The 24,457-nt window shown below is 43.5% G+C and overlaps 1 protein-coding gene across 3 annotated transcripts in view; it reads right to left on the bottom strand.

Moving 5' to 3' along the window:
- lars1b (leucyl-tRNA synthetase 1b) overlaps nucleotides 1–24,375 on the bottom strand; it is a 76,924-nt gene extending 52,549 nt beyond the window's left edge. For 2 of the 3 annotated variants that reach the window (XM_068043901.1, XM_068043902.1), the window contains exons 1-5: nucleotides 24,262–24,375; nucleotides 18,170–18,291; nucleotides 7,891–7,978; nucleotides 6,298–6,378; nucleotides 1,000–1,140 (exon numbers count right to left, since the gene is read on the bottom strand). In XM_068043901.1, the coding sequence (XP_067900002.1) occupies nucleotides 1,000–1,140; nucleotides 6,298–6,378; nucleotides 7,891–7,978; nucleotides 18,170–18,291; nucleotides 24,262–24,267 (438 nt within the window). In that variant the 5' untranslated portion in view covers nucleotides 24,268–24,375. The remainder of the gene's footprint in view (nucleotides 1–999; nucleotides 1,141–6,297; nucleotides 6,379–7,890; nucleotides 7,979–18,169; nucleotides 18,292–24,261) is intronic. The other variant, XM_068043903.1, reaches the window with a different exon arrangement.
- Between the last annotated feature and the right edge of the window lie 82 nt (nucleotides 24,376–24,457).

Here is a 24,457-nt window from a genome sequence, read left to right as displayed (position 1 = left end):
CATATTCTTACTCACACCATTCCCCCATGATTGTTGACCTACCTTGATTCCCAGTCCAACAATGTTTCCAAATTTAAACACTCTCAGTCTTGAGTGTAAATCCCTCCATGCTCTCATCCTTCCTGATCTCTGTAACCTCCTCCAGCTACAAGTTCTTGCCTCATGTGCAGCCCCCACCACCTTTGCTCCACCACTATCAGCAATGCCTTCAGCTGTGGAGGATTACTGCTCCCAAGCTCTGGAATTCCCTCCCTAAACCTCTCTGCTTGTGTGTGCATGCACATGCATTTTATGTAAGACAGAAGAATGCAAGTGATGTGCAAGATCACGGTATTCAAAACTCTCAGAGAGGGGTCATATTATAGGTCATCTTAAGGTTCTTGGATCATGCTAGATTGTAGGAGATACCGGGTTCACTTGCAGGAGAATACATTAACATTAAATCTGGAAGATTATCTAGTGCAGACCTGAAATATGTAATACCACAGGAGAGATCCCATGTCCATTTCACACCACACTAAAATGGGTAATGGTCTTCTAAGTTATCACTTTTTGTACCCTCTCCAGAATCCATAACAAAAGCCAAATTACAGAAACACAAAATAAAATCATTAAACATAAAACCTTTCTCATCTTATGTTAAATGTTCCTAAATTACCTGTATTGTATTACCTAAATTGCCCATTCATTTAAAAAAAAAATCTGCTCAGTTTTGAGGACCTCCCATACAATTGCCTGATCTGTGATGAGTCGCCAGTATGCTTCCAAACTACGGGTGCTCTAAAACCAGGTTTGGAGCTGGTCTTTGCCTTTGAGAAGAACTTAAAAATATAGCTGATCTCAGGAATTCATCATATTAATGCACACTGTACTACTAGCTACTTAATACAAAGATTAAAAGGAGATTTTCATGTCTGAACAAGTTTTATCTTGAACGCAAATAAACTGTTAACATTAAACATTCACTGGTAAAGGCTAAACACTAATAACACTGAATACTTTTTTGCCCTTCGCCTTGTCCTTTATAATAGTTTCTTCTTCCTGATTTTTTGCAGGTGCCTCTTCCTCCTCCTCCTCCTCCGGGAATTGAGGTGGGTTGCCATATGACTCTAGCTCCCGCTTCAGTTTGTCAGCACAGGCCTAAAGTGTAACACAAAGAGAGAGAGAGAGAGAGAGAGAACACTGCTCATGAAATGCAATTGATAAAGTGCCACATAACAGGCTTGTCAGCAAAGTTGAAGCCCATGGATTAAAAGGATCAGTGGAAGGATAGGTATGAAATTGGCTGAGTGACAGGAAACAGAGAGTAGTGGTCAAAGGTTGTTTCTTGGACTGGAGGAAGGTATATAGATGAGGTTCCCCAGGATCAGTATTAGGACCACTGCTTTTCATGATCCATATTAATGACCTAGACCTGGGTGTGTAGGACATAATTTCAAAATTTGCATATTACACAAAACTTGGAATTATTGTGAACTGTAAAGAGGATAGTGACAGACTTCAAGAGAACATAGGTAGGCTGGTGGAATGGGTGGACACATGGCAGATGAAATTTAATGCAGAGAAGTGCAAGAGATATATTTTGGGGGGAAGAATGAGGAAAGGCAATATAAAATAAAGGATGCAATTCTAAAAGGAGTGCAGGAGCAGAGGCAGCATTTGACAGAGTATCGCATCAAGGAGCCCTAGCAAAACTGGAGTCAATGGGAATTAGGGGGTAAACTCTCTGCTGGTTGGAGCCATAGCTAGTACAAAAGGAAGAGGATTGTAATTGTTGGAGGTCAATCAGCTCAGTCCCAGGACATCACTGCAGGTTTTCCTCAGGGTAGTGTCCTAGGCGCAATCTTATTCAGCTGCTTCATCAATGACCTTCCCTCCATCATAAGGTCAGAAGTGGAGATGTTCGCTGATGATTGCACAATGTTCAGCACCATTTGCGACTTCACAGATATTGAAGCTGACCATGTCCATGCGCAGCAAGACCGGGACAACATCCAGACTTGGGCTGATAAGTCGCTAGTAGCATTCACACTACATAAGCGCCAGGCAATGACCATCTCAAACAAGAGAGCATCTAACCATCTCCTCTTGATGTTCAATGATATTACCATCGCTGAGTTCCCCACTAACATCATCCTGGGGGTTACCATTGACCAGAAACTGAACTGGACCAGCCACATAAATAGTGTGGCTAAAAGAGCAGGTCAGGGACTGGGAATTCTGTGGTGAGTAACTCACCTCCTGATTCCCCAATGTCTGACAACCATCTACAAGGCACAAGGCAGGAATGTGATGGCATACTCTCCACCTGCCTGGATGGGTACAGCTCCAACACTACTCAAGAAGCTTAACTCCATCCAGGACAAAGCAGCCTGCTTGACTGGCACCCCATCCACCACCTTCAACATTCACTCCCTTCACCACCGACGCAGAGTGGTAGCAGTGTCTACCATCTACAAGATGCACTGCAGCAACTCACCAAGACTCCTTCGACAGCACCTCCCAAACCTGCGACCTCTACCACATAGAAGGAAAATGGCAGCAGATGCATGGGAACACCACCACCTACAACTTCCTCTCCAAGCCACACACCCTCCTGACTTGGAACTATATCGACATTCCTTCACTGTCGCTGGGTCAAAATCCTGGAACTCCCATCCTAACTGCACTATGGGTGTATCTATACTCCAAGGACTGCAGCAGTTTAAGAAGGCAGGTCTTCACCACCTTCTCAAGGGCAACTAGGGATGGGCAATAAATACTGTCCTAGCCAGCGACGCCCACATCCCATGAACGAATTTTTGAAAAAAGAGGGACCTGGGGGTATATGTGCACAGATTGTTGAAGGTGACAGGCCAAGTTGAGAAAGCAGTTAACAAGGCATATGGGATTCTGGGCTTTATAAACAGAAGCATAGAGTACAAAAGCAAGGAAGTTACAGTGAACATTTATAAAAACACTGTTTCAGCCTCAACTGGAGTATTGTGTCCAATTCTGGGCACTGCATTTTAGTAAGGATGTGAAGGCACTGAAAGGGTACAGAAAAAGATTAACAGGAATGTCTCCATGGATGAGTGACTTCAGTTACATGGATAGATTGACGAAGCTGGGGATGTGCCTTTAGAGAAGAAAAGGTTAAGAGATTTGACAGCGGTGACCAATATCATGAAGGATCTGGACAGAGTAGATAGGGAGAAAGTGTTCCCATTGGCGAAAGGGTCGAGAACATGAGGATACTAATTTAAAGTGATTAGTAAAGGAACCAGAGGCAACATGAGGAAAATCGTTTTTACGCAGATGGTTAGGATTTTTTTTTAAAAATTCATTCTTGGGATGTGAGCGACGCTGACAAGATCAGCAATTATTGCCATCCTTAATTGCCCTTGAGAAGGTGGTGGTGAGCTGCCTTCTTGAACTTTGCAGTTCATATGGTGTAGGTACACCCACAGTGATATTAGGTAGCAAGTTCCAGGATTTAGACCCCACAACTATGAAGGAACACGACTTGCAAAGGGAACTTGCAGATGGTGGTGTTTCGATGTGGCTGCTGCACTGGTCCTTTTAAGTGGTAGAGGTAGCAGGTTTGGAAGGTGCTGTTGAAGGAGCCTTGGCGAGTTGTTGCAGTGCATCTTGTAGATGGTACACACTGCTGCCACTGTGCACCTGTGGTAGAGGGAGTGGTGGATAGGGTGCTGATCAAGCAGGCTGCTTTGTCCTGGATGGTGTCGAGCTTCTTGAGTGCTGTTGGAGCTGCACCCATCCAGAAAAGTGGACAGTATTCCATCACACTCCTGACTTGTGCCTTGTAGATGGTGGACAAGCTTTGTGGAGTCAGGAGGTGAGTCACTCGCCACAGAATTCCCAGCCTCGGACCTGCTCTTGCAACCACTGCATTTATACGGCTGATTCACTTAAGTTTCTCATCAATGGGAACCCCCAGGATGTTGATGGTGGGGAATTCAGCGATGGTAATGCCATGTCAATGTCAAAGGGAGCTGGTTAGATTCTCTCTTGTTAGACATAGCCATTGCTTGACACCTGTCTGGTGCGAATGTCAATTGCCACCTATCAGCCCAAGCCTGACTGTTGTCCTGGTCTTGCTGCATGCAGGCATGGACTGTTTCATTTTCTGAGGAATCTCGAATGGTATTGAACACTCTGCAATCATCAGCGAACATCCTTACCTCTGACCTTATGTTGGAGGTAAGGTCACTGATAAAGCAGCTGAAAATCGTTGGGCCTATGACACTAGGGGAGACGGTACTGTAGTGGTAATGTCACTGAAATAGTAATCCAGAAGCCCAGCCTAATGCCTTGAGGAACACAGATTCGAATCCCACCAAGGCAGTCGTTGGAATTTAAATTCAATTAATTAATCATTTCTATTAATTAATAAAAATCTGGAATTGAAATCTAGTCTCAGTAATGGTGCCATGAAACTTTCAATTGTCGTAAAAACCCATCTAGTTCACTACTGTCCTTTAGGGAAGGAAATCTGCCATCCTTATCTGGTCTGGCCTACATGTGACTCCAGACAAACAGCAATGTGGTTGATGCTTAACTGCCCTCTGAAATGGTCTAGCGAGCCATTTAGTTGTTAAGGGCAGTTGGGGATGGGCAACAAATGTTGGCCTTGCCAGCAATACCCACATCCCATGAATGAATAAAAATATCCACCCTGAGGAACTCCTGCACCAATGTCCTGGGACTCAGATGATTGGCCCCCAACAACCACAACCATCTTCCTTTGTGCTAGGTATGTCTCCAACCAGTGGAGACTTTTCCCCCCGATTTCCATGGACTTCAATTTTGCTCGGGCTCCTTGATGCCAAGGGCAATCACTCTCAACTCTGGAGTGAACTGCCTGAGAGTGCAGTGGAGACAGATTCGATTGTGGCTTTCAAAAGCGAACTGGATAATTGTCTGATAAGAAAAAATTTGCAGGGGTAGGGGGAAAGGTGGGGGAGTGGGACTGGCTGAGTAGCTCTTACAGAGAGTAGGCATGGAAATGACAGGTAGTAACTGTTCTACGATTCTACGAGTTGAGTATCTAAGTGATAATAGCCAAAGCCTTGAATGTTGGCAAAGTTAAAGAAAACCATAAAATGTTGGAAATGCACAGGTAAGTCAGATTCTGATGAAGGATTGTAGATGAGATACTATCATGTTGTTTCATATTTCAACAATTATTGCTTTTTCTCGTCTGAGTGTCCAAGGCATTGTTTGCTTTTCATGTTTGCTTCTAATTGAAAAGTTGCAATATTCCTATTGAACAGATATCTCGTTTCTTCCTTGGTGGTGCAGCAACCAAAAGCTCCAAATACAATGATCACAGCATCATAGGATATGGAATTGCTCGTGTTTTCCACATGGTTAGCTCCTAGCTCAAATATTCCATCTGACAGGACTGAGCAAACGGCATCTCTTACCAGTCAATTCAGTACAGATTACTGGGAACTTCCGGGCCTGTATGGCTTAGTACCTCAACAAATGATGCGTTTACCCACTGAGTCACTGGAGCAGTTCAAAGATGTGTTCCCAGTTTTAAAATTATGTTTTTAGAGGCAAAGTGAGATACTAAGCTTTACAATTTGATGAACCCAGGTTCAATCTATGGTTATTGCTGGCCAAGCTGAGGAAATTGTGTCAGTATTCCAAGCTAGTGACTGGGAGAAAAAAACTCACAGGGCTCACCATTTCTGATAGTTATCCAGTGACATCTGCAGGAAACTGCACGTGTTTATGGACACTGAATAATGAGTACAGGGCTGGGCCCAGCAATGATACCACCCATGATCAAATCACCTAATGCTGGGAGTCCATATTCATCTGAAGAACAACCAATTGGACTGGACAGCTGCAATCACCTGTGGACCTCTACCAGAGACTGCACGAGTAATTTTTTTTTGTAAGAGGTGTAATAAATGTAATCTTTTAACTGGGGTCAAAGGTGAAGAAAAGTGGGGAAATGCATGTTTAAAAATAAGTTGAAGCTGGTTAGCTAGGTCTTGCTAGCAAAAGCACATCCAACTCAAAATCCACAATTTTGTTCTCTTGGCTGAATGGAATATTTGAGTGCAATATGATCTGCCTGACCTTCATTCATTTCATCTTTAGTCTGCAACTTATGCTCATGATGTTCATCATTACAAACTCACAATTAAAGTTTAATGTTTTTGGTATTAACATATGAAAAACAGCAAACCAATTCATAAATACTAACATTAAACTGTACTAAATAACCTAATCAAAAAGCGAATGATTAACAAATATAGCTATACATAACAAAAAACTAACCTTGATGGGCATGCCAGTGCAATGTAATCCAAAAGGAAACAGACATCTTCTTCCCTTCAAACGTTGAAATCCTACGGAGAACTGAAAACAGAAGCAAAAGAAAAAAAAAGGAAATCTCGATAGACCCCAATCAATGAATGGATTTAAATGGCTCATCTATTGTACATTAAAAATGGTGAATGGTCACAACACTCCAATGCAACTGTGCCTGTAGGTGATGCTATGATTAAAATGTTACATGGCTCATTTCATAAACCTTGGCCTCCCCTCTAACATTGCACGATAGATTGCTGTATCATCCCCCACCCCACCCTGCCACAAATGACAAGTAGAGCTAACACATACTCTGCTAAATTCAGAAGGTTTTCTGAGAAACTCTATTAACTTAAAAGTAGTCTAACTAATAAAAAGTTAGCCCCCTCCCCACCCTGATATCCTCAAAGACAATTTTATCTCTAAAGCGCAAAGCCCCTTTGGTAGTGAGCCTACTTTGAAATGGCTCAGGTATTCCCTGCACCGAACTGCAAGTGCATTGCTGTAATCATGCTAAAAATCCTGTCCATCTCTCCATTATCCCAATCAGTATATTCAGACACATTTCACGCCCCCGTTTTTTTAAAAAGTCCACCTGCTGTAACCATCCAACCCTCAACTGTACCTCAATGCGTTCCCTATTGCTGCTTCTGAGTTTTCAACAGCAAACTTAATTTACAATGGACTTGCAGAAGATAAACTAGACTGCAAGTCGATCTTTACCCGAATTAATAGTTCAAAAAAACTGCCATTCATCTCGCAATTCAATTACCTCTAACTCCCATAACCTTACACCCTCTACTTGAACAAAGTCCCTCACCAGCTCATTGATAGGAATCTTGAGACATCTCCACTGCTGCAGAGAAGGAAGTGAGAGTCTCCCAGATTCAGGAGAAAATCTGTGACACCCCCCACCAACCCCTCAAGTAGAAATCCAACCTTCCCTCACCCCTACTGACAAGAAAGTCAGAGCTTGACCCCTTACTGAGTAGAAAATTGCTCCTCCACTGAGAAACAACTTGGCACTCCTTCCCAACCACCCCTATTTGACAGCCAATTTTCTCACCTTCCTGAAAAACCCTTCCATAGGTTTATTCAATTACACTTGTTGTTACTGGGAGTCAAGCAGTCACATGGCAATGCCGTGGCTCTTCCAGCATTTCCTAGTGACAACTCTTCATACGGTGTCAGGAGGTATTACAAACATGAAAATTTCCTTAATTCTATGTTAGGTATGTCTATGAAAATATTTTGCCATGCCCATCTTCACAATAGTTTCCATGTTATTACAGGGAAGTATTTGGTAAACCTGTCCTTGTTTGGAGAGGAATAGATGCCATGCATTATTTCTGTATCATTATCATCCACAACTAACACAGTGATGCACTTTCAAACAACTTACATCAATGCACCAGAGGTTTGGATACAAAGGAAATGGTTTGTCAAACATCGCAACATCTTTTTTAACAGTATACCAGGAAGCCAAATGAAAATGTAAGATGAATCTACGAGAATATGCAATCTCTCTAAGTAACAGATAGAAAGAAAAACAAGCCTTACCTCACATTTAGAGAGGGAGAAAGTGTGCCCAAGATGAAGACATCCATTCATGTATGGGTAGGGAAAGGTTACAAAGTACTTTGATTTACTGTAAAACACATATAAAGAGCAAAAAATTAGGAAAATCAATCACCAAGACTCCTCACTGCTTCCTCATCAGGTACATGATGGACAGCATAAGGTGCAATATCTGGAAAACCTTGTACCTTAAATCTTACAAGATTTCACATATTATATGACAGCATTAATGTTCCAAATGGTCTCGAAAACATTTTTATGACAAGTCCTGTGCGAGGACTTTTTATGATGAGTCCTTCCTTGTTATTGTCATCTTAAAATTCAAACTTAAACTCCTGGTGTTAAGGTCACAGATCTTATGACTTGATGAAAGGTCACAGACCTGAAACATTAACTCTGCTTCTCTCTCCACAGATGCTGCCTGACCTGCCGAGTATTTCCAGAACTTTCTGTTTTTACTCCTGGTATTAAGCTTCTGACTAAGAGGAAGAGTGGTATCAATTGAACCTACCTGAAATACCTGTAGTCTCATTGTGTGAGAAATAGTCCTTTATGGCAGCAATTAAAATACTCACCAATAACCTGCTCACCAATGCTCAGTTTGGGTTCCACCATAACCACTCGGCGAGTCCAGACCTCATACAGCCTTGGTCCAAACATGAACAAAAGAGCTGAATGTCAGTAGTGAGGTGGGAGTGACTGTCCTAGACACAAAGAAGGCATTTGAGTGAGTGTGGCATCAGGAAGCCCTAGTAAGATTGAAGTCAACGGGAATCAAGGGAAAACTCTCCGCTGGCTGGAATCATAACTAGCACAAAGGAAGATGGTTGTGGTTGTTGGAGGCCAATCATCTCTGCCCAAGACATCGCTGCAGGAGTTCCACAGGGCAGTATCCAAGGCCCAACCATCTTCAGCTGCTTCATCAATGGCCTTCCCGCCATCAAAAGGTCAGAAGTGGGGATATTCGTTGATGAATTGCACAGTGTTTAGCTCCATTCACAAGTCCTCAGATACTGAAGCACTTCATGTCCCAAGACCTGGACAACATTCAGGCTTGGGCTGATAAGTGGCAAATAACATTTGTGCCACACAAGTGCTTGGCAACAACCATCTCCAACAAGAGTCTAACCACCTCCTCCTAGCATTGAATCCCCCAACAACATCCTGAAGGTGGCCATTGACCAGAAACTTAACTGGACTACCCATGTAAATACTGTGACTACAAGAGCAGGTCAGAGGGTGGGTGTTCTGCAGCGAGTGACTCACCTCTCAACTCCCCAACACCTCTTAACACCATCTACAAGGCACAAGACAACAAAAACTTGTCTTAATACAGCACTTCACAGGAGTTAAATGCAAAATTTGAAACCGAGCCACATTAAGGTGATATTATGCCCGATGGCCAAAACCTGGGTTCAAGAGGTAAGTTTTAAAGAACATCTGTAGAGACGGACAGAGGTTTAGGGAGGGAATTCAGAGCTTAGGCCTAAGCAGCTTAAGGCACGGCTACCAATGATGGAGCAATCAAGTCAGGAGCGTGATGAAATACTCTCCAACTGCCTGGATGGGTATAGCTCCAACAACACCAAGAAGCTCGACACCATCCAGCACAAGGGCAGCCCACTTGATTGATGCCCAATCTACCAAATTAAACATTCAATCCCTCTACCACCATTGCACCACGGCTACAGTGTGTACCATCTACAGGATGCGCTGCAGCAACTTACCAAGGCATCTTCGACAGCACCTCCCCAACCCTCAACCACGACCAGCTAGAAGAACAAAAGCAGCCGGCATGTGGAAACACAGACACCTGCAAATTCACTTCCAAATCACACACCATCCAGACTTGGATCTATAATCACTATTCCTGTATCATCACTGGATCAAAATTCTGGAACTCCCTACTTAACAGCACTGTGGTCGTACCTACACCACACAAACAAACAGCAGTTCATCACCACCTCAAGGGCAATTAGGCCTGGCTTTTGCCAGCAATGCCCACATCCCGGCCTGAATTCTATTCGGGTGCTGCACTCTGCAGCAGTGCCCTTTGAACTCAGTGGCGTGCCCGCATTCAGTGGCCACCGCCTTGCACCCGCGATATTACGTGGGGAGAGTCAGGACATCCGGCGCAGTGAGGGACCTTTTGACAGCTAAGCAGCAGATGCTAGGACCCTATTTAAAGCGCCCCAGCACCTGCTTCCTGACAGCTGTCAAAGAAATACATACCTCACTGTTGAAGAGTGATGCTGCTGTCAATCTGGCAGCAAAGCAGAAAGTGCTGGAGAAACTCAGCAGGTCAGGCAGCATCTGAAAGACCTGAAAGTTAACCCTGCTTTGCTCTCCACAGATGCTGCCTGACCTGTTGAGTTTCCCCAGCACTTTCTGCTTTGCTGCCACATACTTACCCTGCTGTGTCCCAGTGTCCTGTGAAGTTGCGATCCTTTTCTGCCACTCAAGTGTTACATTGCTTCTTGTAGGCATGCCGCAACTGGGTGAATAACCTTGATTTTGCACATTCCAGGACGTGAGACTTAAATGTACCATAAAAGGAAAATACACAACAGAAATAAAACCATAACTGAAGAATATTTACTTACTATAGGCTTCTCATCATCTGACTGTGAAAAGCCGTAGACTGATATGCATTTGGAATCTGTACTCATTTCTCTGCTAAGTGTTATGTGAAAATACATGTAACTGCAATTAGACAATCTTTGTTAAACAAACAGGAACATATGTTCATATTCTAGTTGCATTGCTGACTAGAAATATTACACCAATAACTATAATCAGCTGCTGCAGAAACAAAGTGCTTGTGAACATGCGTTGATGTGTAATCGTTGAAAAACCATGACAATGCACAGATTCCCTCACTGGTCCTGCATTGGTTTTCAAATATGTGCAAGGCAAACCTCCCTGGTCACTCTCCTCCAGGCTGTGCGGGCAAGGCGTGAGGTCCTTTTCACCAGCGATGGTAAGAAGAGGCCCTCCCACCTGGACAAGGCAGTCTGGCTGGAGATGGCAGAGGAGGTGAGTAGCTGTGGGGCCATCCAGTGTCAAAGGGTCCAATGCCGGAAGAGGATGAATGAGCACTCCCCCAGCCAGCCGGGTCACTCTAGGCCTCGTGCGCACAGGGTACAAGCTTCAAAGTCATCCGCAGCCACAGTGCAATCAGATCAGCAGCCTTCCTCCAGTCAGGCTGCTAGTGCAGAGGTTGCACCGAGAAGGGGCACTCACAAGCGTATACAGAGAACACACTGACACAAATGGGAATGCACGGGTGTCACTACAATGTAAATACGTCTTTCACTAAATGTTCCTCACCAACGTGTGTCCTCTTCTCTGTGTGATTGGTGCGCGCCAGCATGTACTGCCAATGTCACATCCCTTTGCACTGTTGTCCCTTCAGGAGAACCAACATATGCAATATCATTGCCATGCCACCATTACTCACGAACGTCTCCACAGGTGCAGTGACATGGTCAGTGGCTCAGTCAGCTGCTGCCTCTAATGGTTTACCCAGGGATGTTACAGATGAGGCTTGCGGCACAGCAGGTGTATGGCTTGCAGAGCTCATGTCGGTTCCTATGGAGAAGACAGCCTTCGTCTGATAAGCCACTGCCGTACATCCCTAGCTCACTACTAGCCCTGCATGCAGAGCCTGGATGCCATATGCCCTCCCATTCGCCTTTCTTGTTGTAGGTCCTCAGCATCCTCATAGTCCGAGGCGGAATCCTGTTGACGTCTCTCCTCATTATGTCAGGCCTGCCCCCTCTAGGGTGCATAGTTGTGACAGGAGCAGAGGATCACACAATGTAGGATGAGCCATGCCTATTTCCATGTGATAAATAAAATTGAACGCTTCATTTATTCGAAGGTTCCTAACAGGGCAGTGATCGGTGTTGATGGGTACATCAGATGCTTTCTTGGATCAACTACGTGGCATGGCATGGCATTGCCCATTTTGGCTAACACTCAAGAGTGGCACAGCACAAAATCTTACCAGCTGCATTGATTGCCCCCACCATTCAGATAACCTTAACGCTCCTACCTTTTCTGGCACCCTCCCCATGCACAGGGTGACTAGAGTGCCCTTGCTCCATCACACACTCAAACTAACGCAGAGCATACACCGTTTATGGATGGAAGGTACACAGCTTTCCCTCCAGTAATCCCAAGTCCCCTCCCTCCTCCCTTCCCGTATGCAGAGTGAGACCCTTGAATATCCCCCCCTCCCTTCCAGTATGCAGAGTGAGACCCCTGAATATCCCCCTCCCTCCTCCCCTCCAGTATGCAGAGTGAGACCCTTGAATATCCCCCCCTCCCTCCTCCCTTCCAGAATGCAGAGTGAGACCCCTGAATATCAGAACTTACCTTCTGTAGCGAAACCTTCTGCCTCTGATGACCTGCTGGCTTTTCTGATCGTGAACGGGACGGCATGTGACGGCCGCCTGTTCAACGTAAAATGTCGAAGTGTGCATCGAGAGGCAGTGGGCTGCATAATCTGCAGAGGTAGGTACTGTTTTAAATATGGTAATTGGGGTGCCACCGCCAAGCAAGGTGGTGGAGCGCGCTCAGAGGTCCCCCCGCCGCCGGTAATATGCAGCGGGCCCTTCTCGACATCGGAGGTCAAGATGGGCCTCTCACCTCAAAATTCTACCAGCCCCCGTGCCGTGATCCATGGCATTGAGGGGCTGGTAAAATTCAGCCCCCCATGAACAAATACATTTTTTTTTCATATATCAAAGTGAATCATAACTGGCACACTTCCCTTTAATTGACACAAGAGCTTTATTTTACAATTAGTGAAACACACAAAGTAATGCTGAATACATCTTACTACATTCTTCTGTGATCTATTTTTAGTTAGCTGAGCAGATTAATGCCTGTCGAAATACAAGCCAGAGGAAAGTAGAACACGTGTGTTAAGCTTTAATTTAAACTATGCCGAACAGAAAATATGCACTTGGGTGCCTTTGGCATTTTTAAGAGATCTATAAATACAATGTATGAGCGAGCAACATCTGGTGACTTGAAAGCAAAAAGTGCTAGAAATACTCAGCAGGTCTGGCAGCATCTGTGGAGAGAGAAGCAAAGTTAACATTTCATCAGAACTGGCAAAGGTTAGAAATGTAACAGGTTCTAAGCAAATAAAGTGGGGGTGGGGCAAAAGAGAACAAATGGGAAGGTGTTGATAGAACAGAGGTTCACAGAGAATAACTGACCAGGAGGTCACAGAGCAAAGGCAAAGACAAAGAGTGTGTTAATGGTGTGGTGAAATACAAAGCGTTAGTGCAGAGAGGGTGTTAAATGACAGAATAATGACAGCCCTAGCCAAAAGCAACACATGAAAAAAAGAGTAGACAGGCACATGGTTAAAAAAAAAAGTGTAATGATGAAACAAACTAAAATAAAATTCAATAAAAATAAAAAATACAAAGTATAACTGAAAAAAAGGTGAAACTAAAAAAAGCGGGGGGGGGGGGGGGGGGGGGGGGGTGGTGCGCAGTTATGCTCTGAAATTATTGAACTCAATGCTCAGTCTGGCAGGCTGTAGAGTGCCTAATCGGTAAATGAAGTGCTGTACCTCGAGCTTGCGTTCATGTTTACTGGAACACTGCAGGAATCCCAGGACAGAGATGTGCGCATGAGAGCGCGGGGGGAGGGGGTGGTGTTGAAATAGCAAGCGACAGGAAGCTCGGGGTCACCCAATCAGCGTTTGGTCTCCCCAATGTAGAGGAGACCACACTGTGAGCAGCTAATACAGTATACTAAATTGAAAGTACAAGTAAATCGCTGTTTCACCTGGAAGGAATGTTTGGGGCCTTGGATGGTGAGGAGAGAGGAGGTAAAAGGGCAAGTGTTACCCTCCTGCGACTGCATGGGAAGGTGCTGAGGGAAGGGGATGAGGTGTCAGGGATAATGGAGGAGTGGACCAGGGTGTCGCGGAGGGAATGATCCCTTTGGAATGCTAACAGGGGAGTGGAGGGGAAGATGTGTTTGGTAGTGGCATCACGCTGGAGGTGGCAGAAATGGCAGAGGATGATTCTTTGGATGTGGAGACTGGTGGGGTCGAAAGTGAGGACAAGGGGAACCCTGTCATGGTTCTGGGAGGGAGGGGAAGGGGTGAGAGCAGAGGTGCGGGAAATGGGTCGGACACAGTTGAGGGCCCTGTCAACCACAGTTGGGGGGAATCCTTGGTTAAGGAAAAAGGAAGACATATCAGAAACGCTGTCATTGAAGGTAGCATCATCAGAGCAGATGCGTCAGAGATGGAGAAACTGGGAGAATGGAATGGAGTCCTTATAGGAGGCAGGATGTGAAAAGGTGTAGTCGAGGTAGCTGTGGGAGTCGGTGGGCTTATAATGAATACTAGTGGACAGCCTATCCCCAGAGATGGAGACAGAGAAGTCGAGGAAGGGAAGTGTCGGAGATGGACCAGGTAAAGGTGACAGAAGGGTGGAAATTAGAAGCAAAGTTTATAAAATTTTCCAGTTCGGGGCAGGAGCAGGAAACAGATACAGTCATCAATGCACCGGAAAAAGAGTTGGAGGAGGGGGCCTGAGTAAGATTGGAACAAGGAAGTGTTCGACGTATCCCACAAAAAGACAGGCATAACCAGGACCCATGCGGGTACCCATAGCAACACCTTTTACTTGAAGGAAGTGAGTGGAATTGATGGAAAAGTTGTTCAATGTGAGAACAAGTTCAGCCAGGCGGAGGGAGGATAGTAGTAGTGGATGGGGACTGGTTGGGCCTCTGTTCAAGGAAGAGGAGGAGATCCTCAAACCATCCTGGTGGGAGACGGAGGTGTAGAGAGATTGGGCATCCATAGTGAAGAGAAGGCGTTTAGGGCCAGGAAACTGGAAATTGCCAAAATGACATTGGGCGTCAGAGGAGTTTAGTTTTTAGTTCTACCTTTTTTTAAGTTTTACTTTTTATTTTTATTTCATTTCATTTTAGTTTGTTTCATCATTACCCTTTTTTTTTTAAATCAGGTGCCTGCCCACTTTTTTTTTCATGTTTGGCCTTCATTATTCTGTCATTTAACACCCTCTCTCCAATAACGCTTTGTATTTCACCACACCATTAACACACTCTTTGTCTTTGCCCCATGACCTCCTTGTCAGTTATTCTCTGTGACTCCCTGTCCTATCAACACCTTCCCATTTGTTCTTTTTTACTCCACCCCCACTTTATTTGCTTAAAACCTTATATTTCTAACTTTTGCCAGTTCTGATGAAAGGTCACTGACCTGAAACATTAACTTTGCTTCTCTCTCCACAGATGCTGCCAGATCTGCTGAGTATTTCCAGCACTTTTTGGTTTTATTTCAGATTTCCAGCATCTGAAGTATTTTGCTTTTAATCTAGTGACTTAAAATGTTCTGCTTGGATAGATTTGTATATAAGTTTAGAGATTTGTTAAGGATAACCCATGGTCACAGTTAATCGCTCAAAAAGAGAGAGACAATGAATGCCAATAATTTGTTTCTTTATTGTTCTTGCCTGCTGTCCTGAGGATGTTGACTTCTGTGAGTGAACAGTTCCGCAGATACAGCGCCTTGCCCAATTCATTCTTTTCAGCATGAGCTTAAACAATGACCACTGTGGACGTCAAAGCCAAGCTCAATTCTGCCTTCACTTGCTTTCTGCACACATGCACTTTCAGCAGGGATCATTGGACAGCAATAAGGAGCAGGAAACTCATGTTTTTTCTTCCTTGGTTCAGTGGCATTGGGACCAATTAAAGCACCTCTACTGTTATCTCGGCTGTGATCAATTAACTCAGTATTGGGAACTTCTGGTCAGTATGATTCAGTCGCAAGCTACTGGTCTGTATAATTCAATGGCATGTTGAACAAAGAACAAAGAAAATTACAGCACAGGAACAGGCCCTTCGGCCCTCCAAGCCTGCACCGATCCAGATCCTCTATCTAAACCTGTCGCCTATTTTCTAAGGGTCTGTATCTCTTTGCTTCCTGCCCATTCATGTATCTGTCTAGATACATCTTAAAAGACGCTATTGTGCCCGCGTCTACCACCTCCGCTGGCAATGTGTTCCAGGCACCCACCACCCTCTGCGTAAAGAACTTTCCACGCATATCCCCCCTAAACTTTTCCCCTCTCACTTTGAACTCGTGACCCCTAGTAATTGAATCCCCAACTCTGGGAAAAAGCTTCTTTTAATATTTTCATAGAGTGGAATACCAGGGCCAACCCGCAAACAGATAACATATTCCCAGATTGTGCCATTGCCAACCTTTCAGTGCCCTTGAGGAAGGGTTGGCATGCAAGAGGAAACGGTAACATAGTGGTAATATTATTGGACTAATAATCCAGAGGCCTGGACTAATGTCCAAAAACACGAGTTCAAATCCCACTATGGTAGCTGGGAGAATTTATATTCAATAAATAAATCTGGAATAAAAAAAAATGCTAGCCTCATTAATAATAATCATGAAACTACCAGATTGTTGTAAAAACCCATCTTGTTCACTAATGTCCTTCAGGGGAGGAAATCTGCCATCTTTACCTGGTCTGGTCTTTATGTGACTCCAGACCCACAGCAATGCAGTTGACTCTTAAATGCCCTCTGAAATGGCCTAGCAAGCCACTCTGTTCAAGAGCAATTAGGGATGGGCAATAAATGCTAGGCTTTCCAGCGACACTTACATCCCAAGAATAAATTTTTTAAAGACTTGCTTACTGATTCTTTTTTAGTTCTTCCTGTGAAAATATTGTGTCCATCTGGCATCATTCGGCTAGGTAAAGTCATTAAGATTTAAATGTCAGATGTTTTCTCAAACAAAATGCTCAGCCAACCTTTCCAATGAATGATGCTGGAGAAATCATGCTGTTACATCATGTGTGGGATATGTTGCAGTGAGTTGGAAATAACAACATGGGAAGAATGCACTTTGTTATACAGCACAGCTAATAACCTTTCCAGCATTTAATTCACGAACACAAAATAAAACATTCTGGCTACAGTGCTTCTGCATTATACAAGAGATTCAATAGTATGCTCATCAGGTGGTAATGCAGTGTCACACAATCTGGATGTTTTCACAGAATAGAGAATGCTAGTTGTATGTGTTTTTAAAACAAGAATACGTCACACCTCTAATGGGTACTGTTGTGAAATTTTTTGATTAAGTCTGTTTGCACAATACTAACTCAGCCAGCCTCAGCTCCCTCCTGATTAGCGAGAGTCTTAAGTAACAACAATGAGCCTCGCACATTTTTGATGTACACATGATACCTGAAAAACGAGGGGAAGTGGAAGTTGCAACTTGTTGAGCCTGTTCACATGTTAAACTCCAGCTTTTGTATCAGACAGAGCCTAAACAGCTCCCCATGATAGCATCAATGGCATTACCAATGCCAATTCTGCACCATCAACATCCTGGGGTCGCCAATAACTAGAAGTTCAACTGGACCAGTCACATAAATGCTGTGGCTATTAAATTAAGTTGGAGGTTGGATATTCTGTGGCATGTGGTTCTCCTAATTCCTTAAAGCCTCTCCACCAACTACAAAGTCCAAGTCAGATGGAATACTCTCTTCTTGCCTGGATAGGTGCAGTTGCAACAACAATTAAGTAGTTCAACACCACCATGCAAAAGCAATTTGCTTGATCAGCGCTTCATGCATTAGCCTAAGCCTCCACCCACTTCACCATGTGCTATAGCTGCAGTGTGTACCATCAACAGGATGCACAACAACAACTTGCCAAGGATTCTACGGTAGCATCTCCCGAACCCACGACTGCCATCACCTAGAAGGACAATGATAGCAGGTGCATGGGAACACCAGCACTTATGGGTTCCACACCCAATCTCTCACCATCCTAAATTGGACATATATCACCGTCATATTTTCTCAGTCAAATTCCTGGAACTCCCTCCCCTAAAGCATTGTTAGAGCACCTTCACCAGACAGACTGCAATGATTCAAGAAGGTCCACCATCTTCTTCTCAGGCCAACTGGGGATTGGCAATAAATGCCAGTCTTAGCTGTGAAGCCCATATCACAAGAATGCATTAAAAAAGACATCTGAATTAATCAATCATCTGTATTGTTAAATCCTTTAGAAATGATAATTAGGAATGTGATCCACACTGAATAAACCTGTTAATACTTTCTCAAAAAATATGCCTTAATCTAAAATCAAAAAGGCATCAAACCTAGCTGAATGTACTAGCTATGAATGCATGAAGCCAAACAACCTATCTACATCAGCATTAACTTACCCACTCTCTGCACTCCCTGGCTTGACAGCATCTATCTCAAACAATTTATTTTCTTCCCATTTTTTCTGGATGTCCTTTTCAATCCTCTTCAGATAATCAACCTTAGCTGTTCCCTTGCGTTCCTATAGAGATGAAATTTGTTTTTTAAAAAAGTAAATATTAGCTCTTTCCAAATTATTGATATACAAGATTTCTCATTGCCTATTCCATGGCCTGACAGCCATGGCTCAGTGAATAACTGAGTTAGATAGTATCAGAATAAAAGCAAAATACTGCAGATGCTGGAAATCTGAAATAAAAACAAGAAATGCTGGAACCACTCAGCAGGTCTGGCAGCATCTGTGAAAAGAGAAGCAGAGTTAACGTTTCGGGTCAGGGTCACTGACCCGAAACGTTAACTCTGCTTCTCTTTTCACAGATGCTGCCAGACCTGCTGAGTGGTTCCAGCATTTCTTGGTTTTTATTTCAGATAGTATCAGCCTTGCTTCAGTAGTAGCACTGCCACCTTTGAATCAGAAGGTTTTGGGTTCAGGACCTACTCCAGAGACTTCAGCATATAATCCAAGCTGACACTTCAGGGCAGTAGGAAGGGGGTGCTGCTGCACTGCTGTTGATGCCATCTTTCATGAGACTTTAAACCAAGGCCCTGTCCTGTATGGTGGACATATAAGATCCTATAGCACTATAGTCGTAGATGAGTAAGAAGGCTCTCCTGGTGTCTTGGTCACATCTATCCCTCAACCAATGCCAACAAGAGGTTATGTGGTCATTTATCTCATTACTGTGTTTGTTGGACCTTGCCGCATGCAAATTTGGCTGTTCCATTAATCCACATTACAATAGTAATCACACTTCAAAATGACATTGTTGGTTGTGGAGAGCTTTGGGATGTCTTGAGATTGTGAAAAGTACCACATAAATGCAAACTCTTTCATTTAAATTTCTGCACAGGAGAAAATTTCACAATATAAAACTACCTTGGAGCCAATTCCCTTGGGAGATATAGCAGCATGCGTTCATAGATTTTTATTTTGTCTCTCCCCACCTTGTGTTTACCACTTTCTCTGTCTATTCTCGCTTTCCAGCTCATCACCACAGCTCATTCTTAAGGCCTGCTACAGAATTATTCCACAGTGATAACGTTAATACCAAATTAAAGTAACACACACTTAACAGTAGCACTTTAACACTTAATTTGTTACTGTTTGACTACATATTAGTCAGTGCACTTCAAAATAATTTATTGTATGTGTTACATAATAAAACATTTGAGACAAGATAAAACATATAAATCCAAGTCTTTATTTGTTGAACACCATCATAATAACCTGACCAACTATGCCTTTGTTACCTCTAGACTTGACTATTCCAACTACCAGCCTCCCACCTTCTATCTTCCGTAAACTTGAGGTCATCCAAACCTCTGCTGCCTGTGTCCTAACTCGCACCAAGTGTTGTTCATCCATTACCCATATATTCACTGATCTATATTAGATCCCGGTTAAGCAACGCCTTGATTTTAAAATTCTCATCCTTGTTTTCAAATCCCTCCATGGCCTCGCCCCTCCCTTTCTCTGATCCCCTCCAGCCCCATAACCCTCTGAGATATCTGTACTCCTTCAATCTTGGCCTCTAAGGCATCCCCGATCTTAATCGCCTCAACATTGGCAGCTGTGCCTTCAGCTGCTTGGACTTTAAGCTCTGGAAGTCCCTCCCTAAACCTCTCTATCTCACTCTCCTCCTTTAAGATGCCCCTCAAAACCTACCTCTGACCAAGCTTTTGGTCATCTGCTCTAATATCTCCTTATGTGACTTAGTGTTTCTGTTTGATAACACTCATGTGAAGCGCCTTAGGCTGTTTTACAACATTATAGGTGCAAGTTATTGTTATTGTTGAGCAATTTCACTTTCAGCAAGTCCAGCTCAGTAGATTTTGGAAGTGATGGCATTGTTTAGCCTCCCTGCTGTCAAAAAAAGAATATATTTTATAGATAATAAATCAGAATATAACAACTTTTGAATTTAGTTATGAACTAAAACAGAAAAGTGTGCGATCTACAATGTCTTGGTAAAGCAAAGACATGAAAAGTGATAACTATGGGACTCTTTGTAAACAAATGTGATTTAGCAATAAAGCTATTATAACAAGGCGCAACACACTATGCAAAAGAGGGCTACTATATTTGGAAAAAGAATTTGTATCCTTCACTTACTAGAGATTGGTTTAAAATACAGTCAGACAGGCAAACACCACAGCCATTGGGAGACAAAAGACAATTACTTATTATTTATGACTTATTAATCTACTTTGGGTGGTGGTGAAGAGAAATGTTGGCCAGGACACAGAGAAAACTCCCCTGCTATTCTGCAAATAGTGCCATCGGATCTTTACTGTTCAAATGTGTAGCATCACACCCAAGGAACAACACCATGAACAAATGCAACACTCCATCAATTCTACACTGAAGTATCAACTTTGAGTACATGCTCAAGTCCTGGACTATTCATTGAACCTGCAACATTGTGCATTAAGATGGCATTCCCAAGATAACAAATGACAGCAAAAACAATAAAACACGTATTACCTTTCTTATATATATATAAAAAAAGAGGGGAATATTGGGAGTCAGCCCTCTGTTCCTAGCACATTCAAGTTGGTTACCAGGAGATACAGCAGCCCCAATGTAATTCAAACTCAGATCCTTCCCCAACTGTGTAACAAGAAAGACTTGCATTTATATAGCACTTTTCACGACCTCAGGAATCCGAAAGTGTTCTATAGTCAAGGAAGTACTTCTGAAGTGTAGTTACAGTTGCAATGCAGGAAGCGCAGCAGCCAAATTGCACACAGCAAGCTCCCACAAATAGCAATGTGATAATGACCAGATAATCTGTCTTTGTGATGCTGCTTGAGGAATAAATATTGGCCAGGAAACCAGGGATAACTCACCAGCTCTTCCTCAAAGTAGTGCCATAGAATCTTTCACATCAACCTGAGAACATAGATGGTGCCTTGGTTTAACCTCTAATCTGAGAGACGGCACTTCCAACCGTGCAGCGCTCCCTCATTACTGCACTGGACGGTCAGCCTAGATTTTTGTGCTCAAGTCTCTGGAGTAGGACTTGAACACGGAGCCTTGTGATTCGGAGGCAAGAATGCTACCAACTGAGCCACGGCTGAGACACTGTGAGCTCTACTCTACTCTGAGCTTCGCCATGGCAAAAGACTCCCAAGAGGACACAGGAAATGCTTTAGGGACGTTCTCAAGGCATCCCTGAAGAAATCCAACATATCTACCGACTCATGAAAGTCCCTCTCCCTCGACTGCTCAAAGTGAAGATGTATTCAGGAAGGTTCCAAGCACCTGGTGACGGGAACACGCGGAAGCGAAGTCTAGGGAACAGAATGAGTACACAGACCACCTCCCAAGTAACTCGCCTATCCAACTCTTTAAACACCACCTGCCCCACATGCTGTGGAAGACGAATTCCTGGAGTGTGTGCAAGATGGGTTTCTGAAGCAGTACCTTGAAGAACCAACTAGGGATCGGGCTATTTTAGATTTAGTATTACTTAATGAGAAAGGGCTAATTAATAACCTTGCTGTAAAGCAGCCTCGGGGAAATAGTGACCAAATATGATAGAATTTTACACTAAGTTTGAAAGTGATATTGTTCATTCTGAAACAAGGGTCTTAAATCTGAACAAAGAAAACAAGAAGGTATGAGGGGCAAGTTGGCTGTGGTGGATTGGGAAAATACACTGAAAGATTTGACAGTAGATAGGCAATGGCTAGTATTTAAAGAAGTATTCCATGGTCTACAACAAATATACATTCTTCTAAGTCACAAAAACCCAACAGGAACGATGAATCAACCATGGCTAAGAAAAGAAGTGAAAGATTGTATTAGATCAAAGGAAGTGGCTTATAAGGTAATCAGAAAAAGTGGCTTGCCTGAGGATTGGGAACAATTTAGAATCCAGCAAAGGATGATCAAGAAACTGATAAAGAAAGGAAGAATAGAATATGAATGTAAACGAGCAAAAACCATAAAAACAGACTGTAAAAGCTTCTGTAGGTATGTGAAAAGGAGTAGATTAGCAAGTATAAATGTGGGTCCATTACTGGCGAAGACAGGAGAATTTATAATGGAGAACTGGGAAATGACAGAGAAACTAAACAATTACGGAGGAAGATATAGAAAACCTTCCAAAAATACTAGGAAACCAAAGGACTTGTGAAAATGAGGAACTGAAAGAAATTATTAATAAAGAGGTAGTACTCAAAAAATTAACTGGATTGATGATTGATAAATCCCTTGGACCAGATGAGCTACATCCCAGAGTGTTGAAGAAGGTGGCTATAGAGATAGTGGATGGTGGTTATTTTTCAAAATTCTATAGATTCTGGAAAGCTTCCTGCAGACTGGAAAGTAGCAAATGTAACCCCACTATTTAAAAAAACGGGGAACTACAGTTTGATGTTAGTAGTAGCAAAAATACTAGAACCTATTATAAAGGACGTGAGAAATAGACAGAAAATAATGATATGATTGGGCAGAGTCAACATGGATTTATGAAAGGAAATCATGTTTGCCTAACCTGTTGGAGTTTTTTTTGAGGATGTTACTTGTAGCATAGATTAAGGAGAACCAGTGGATGTAGTGTATTTGTATTTTCAGAAGGCTTTTGACCAGGTCCCACAAGGGAGGTTCGTAAACAAAATTAGAGCACATGGGATTGGGGGGAATATACTGGTATGAATTGAGAATTGATTAACAGACAGAAAACAGACAGTAGGAATAAATGGGTCATTCTCAGGATGGCAGGCTGTTACTAGTGGGGTACTGCAAGGATCAGTGCGGGGACCACAGCTGTTCAGAATCTATATAATTGATTTGGATGTGGGGACCAAATGTAATATTTCCAAATTTGCTGATGACACAAACCTTGGTGGGAATGTAAGTTGTGAGGAGGATGCAAGGTGGCTTCAAGGGGACTTGGACAGGCTACGTGAATGGGCAAGAACATGGCAGATGGAATATAATGTGAATAAGTGTGAAGTGATCCACTTTAGTTGAAAAACAGAAAGACAGTATTTCTTAAATGGTGAGAGGTTGGGAAGTGTTGATGTCCAAAGGGACCTGGGTGTCCTTGTTCATTAGTCATTAAGAGCTAGCATGCAGATGCAGCAAACAATTAGGAAGGCAAATGGTATGTTGGCCTTCATCACAAAGGGTTTTGAGTATAGGAGTAAAGAACGTATTGCAATTGTATACAGCCTTGGTGAGACCCCACCTGGAGTACTGTGTACAGTTTTGGTCTATTCGTCTATGAAAGGATATACTGGCCATAGAGGGAGTGCAACGGAGGTTCACCAGACTAATCCCTGGGATGGCGTGACTGTTTTAAGAGGAGAGATTGAGGAAACTGGGCCTCTATTCTTCAGTATTTCGAAGAATGAGAGGTGATCTCATTGAAATTTACAAAATTCTTACAAGGTGTGACAGGATGGATACAGATAGGATGTTTCCCCTGTCTGGTGAGTCTAGAACCAGGGAACATAGTCTCAGAATAAGGACAGGCCATTTAAGACTGAGGTGAGAAAGAATTTCTTCACTCAAAGGAATTCTCTACCCCAGAGGGCTGTGGAAGCTCAATCCTTGGATATTTGGGTATTAATGACATCAAGAGAGATGGGAATGGCACGGGAAAGTGGCAGGTAGATTATCAACGCTAATCTAATCCTATGTTGTGATGCTCTTCCTATGGGGTAGAGTCTGCGGTTCGAGCATCGGACTCGTTAGCCATGTTAGAAGGTACTGAAATGGAGCGGAAGCAAGTGATCCTCGGTTCCAAAAGACTACCTAAGAAAAAGATACTGGTGACATTTCAGTGCACTCCCCACCGGCTGTGCATGGCCTGTCAGACATCACAGTGTGAGAGCCGGGCCCGGGGCCTTTCACTCTGAACACCAGCCACTCGCCGACACAGCTCCCTCATGCTCCAGCCTCCATGCAAGATAGCTTCTATTAATTCATGCAACAAAATACAAAAAGTGGGAATTGCGACTTCGAACGATTTAAACTCACCGACATTGTTAACCGAGGACGAGATGGATGGATGGCTGACTGTCTCCCTGCTGCGACCGAGCCGCTGACAGCTTTTCCCAACCGGCTCCGACCGAAAGGGGGAGGGGAGGAGAGGAGCTGCTGCCGAATGCGCCTGCGCAGAGCGGCAGTCTGGGAGATGTAGTTTTCCTTTCTTCCGTTTAACCCGTCACCACCC

The sequence above is a fragment of the Heterodontus francisci genome, chromosome 12, assembly GCF_036365525.1.
Source record: "Heterodontus francisci isolate sHetFra1 chromosome 12, sHetFra1.hap1, whole genome shotgun sequence".
Taxonomy (NCBI): Eukaryota; Metazoa; Chordata; class Chondrichthyes; order Heterodontiformes; family Heterodontidae; genus Heterodontus; species Heterodontus francisci.
The sequence above is the reverse complement of the archived record's forward strand: the minus strand, read 5'-3'. Positions and strand labels throughout refer to the sequence as shown.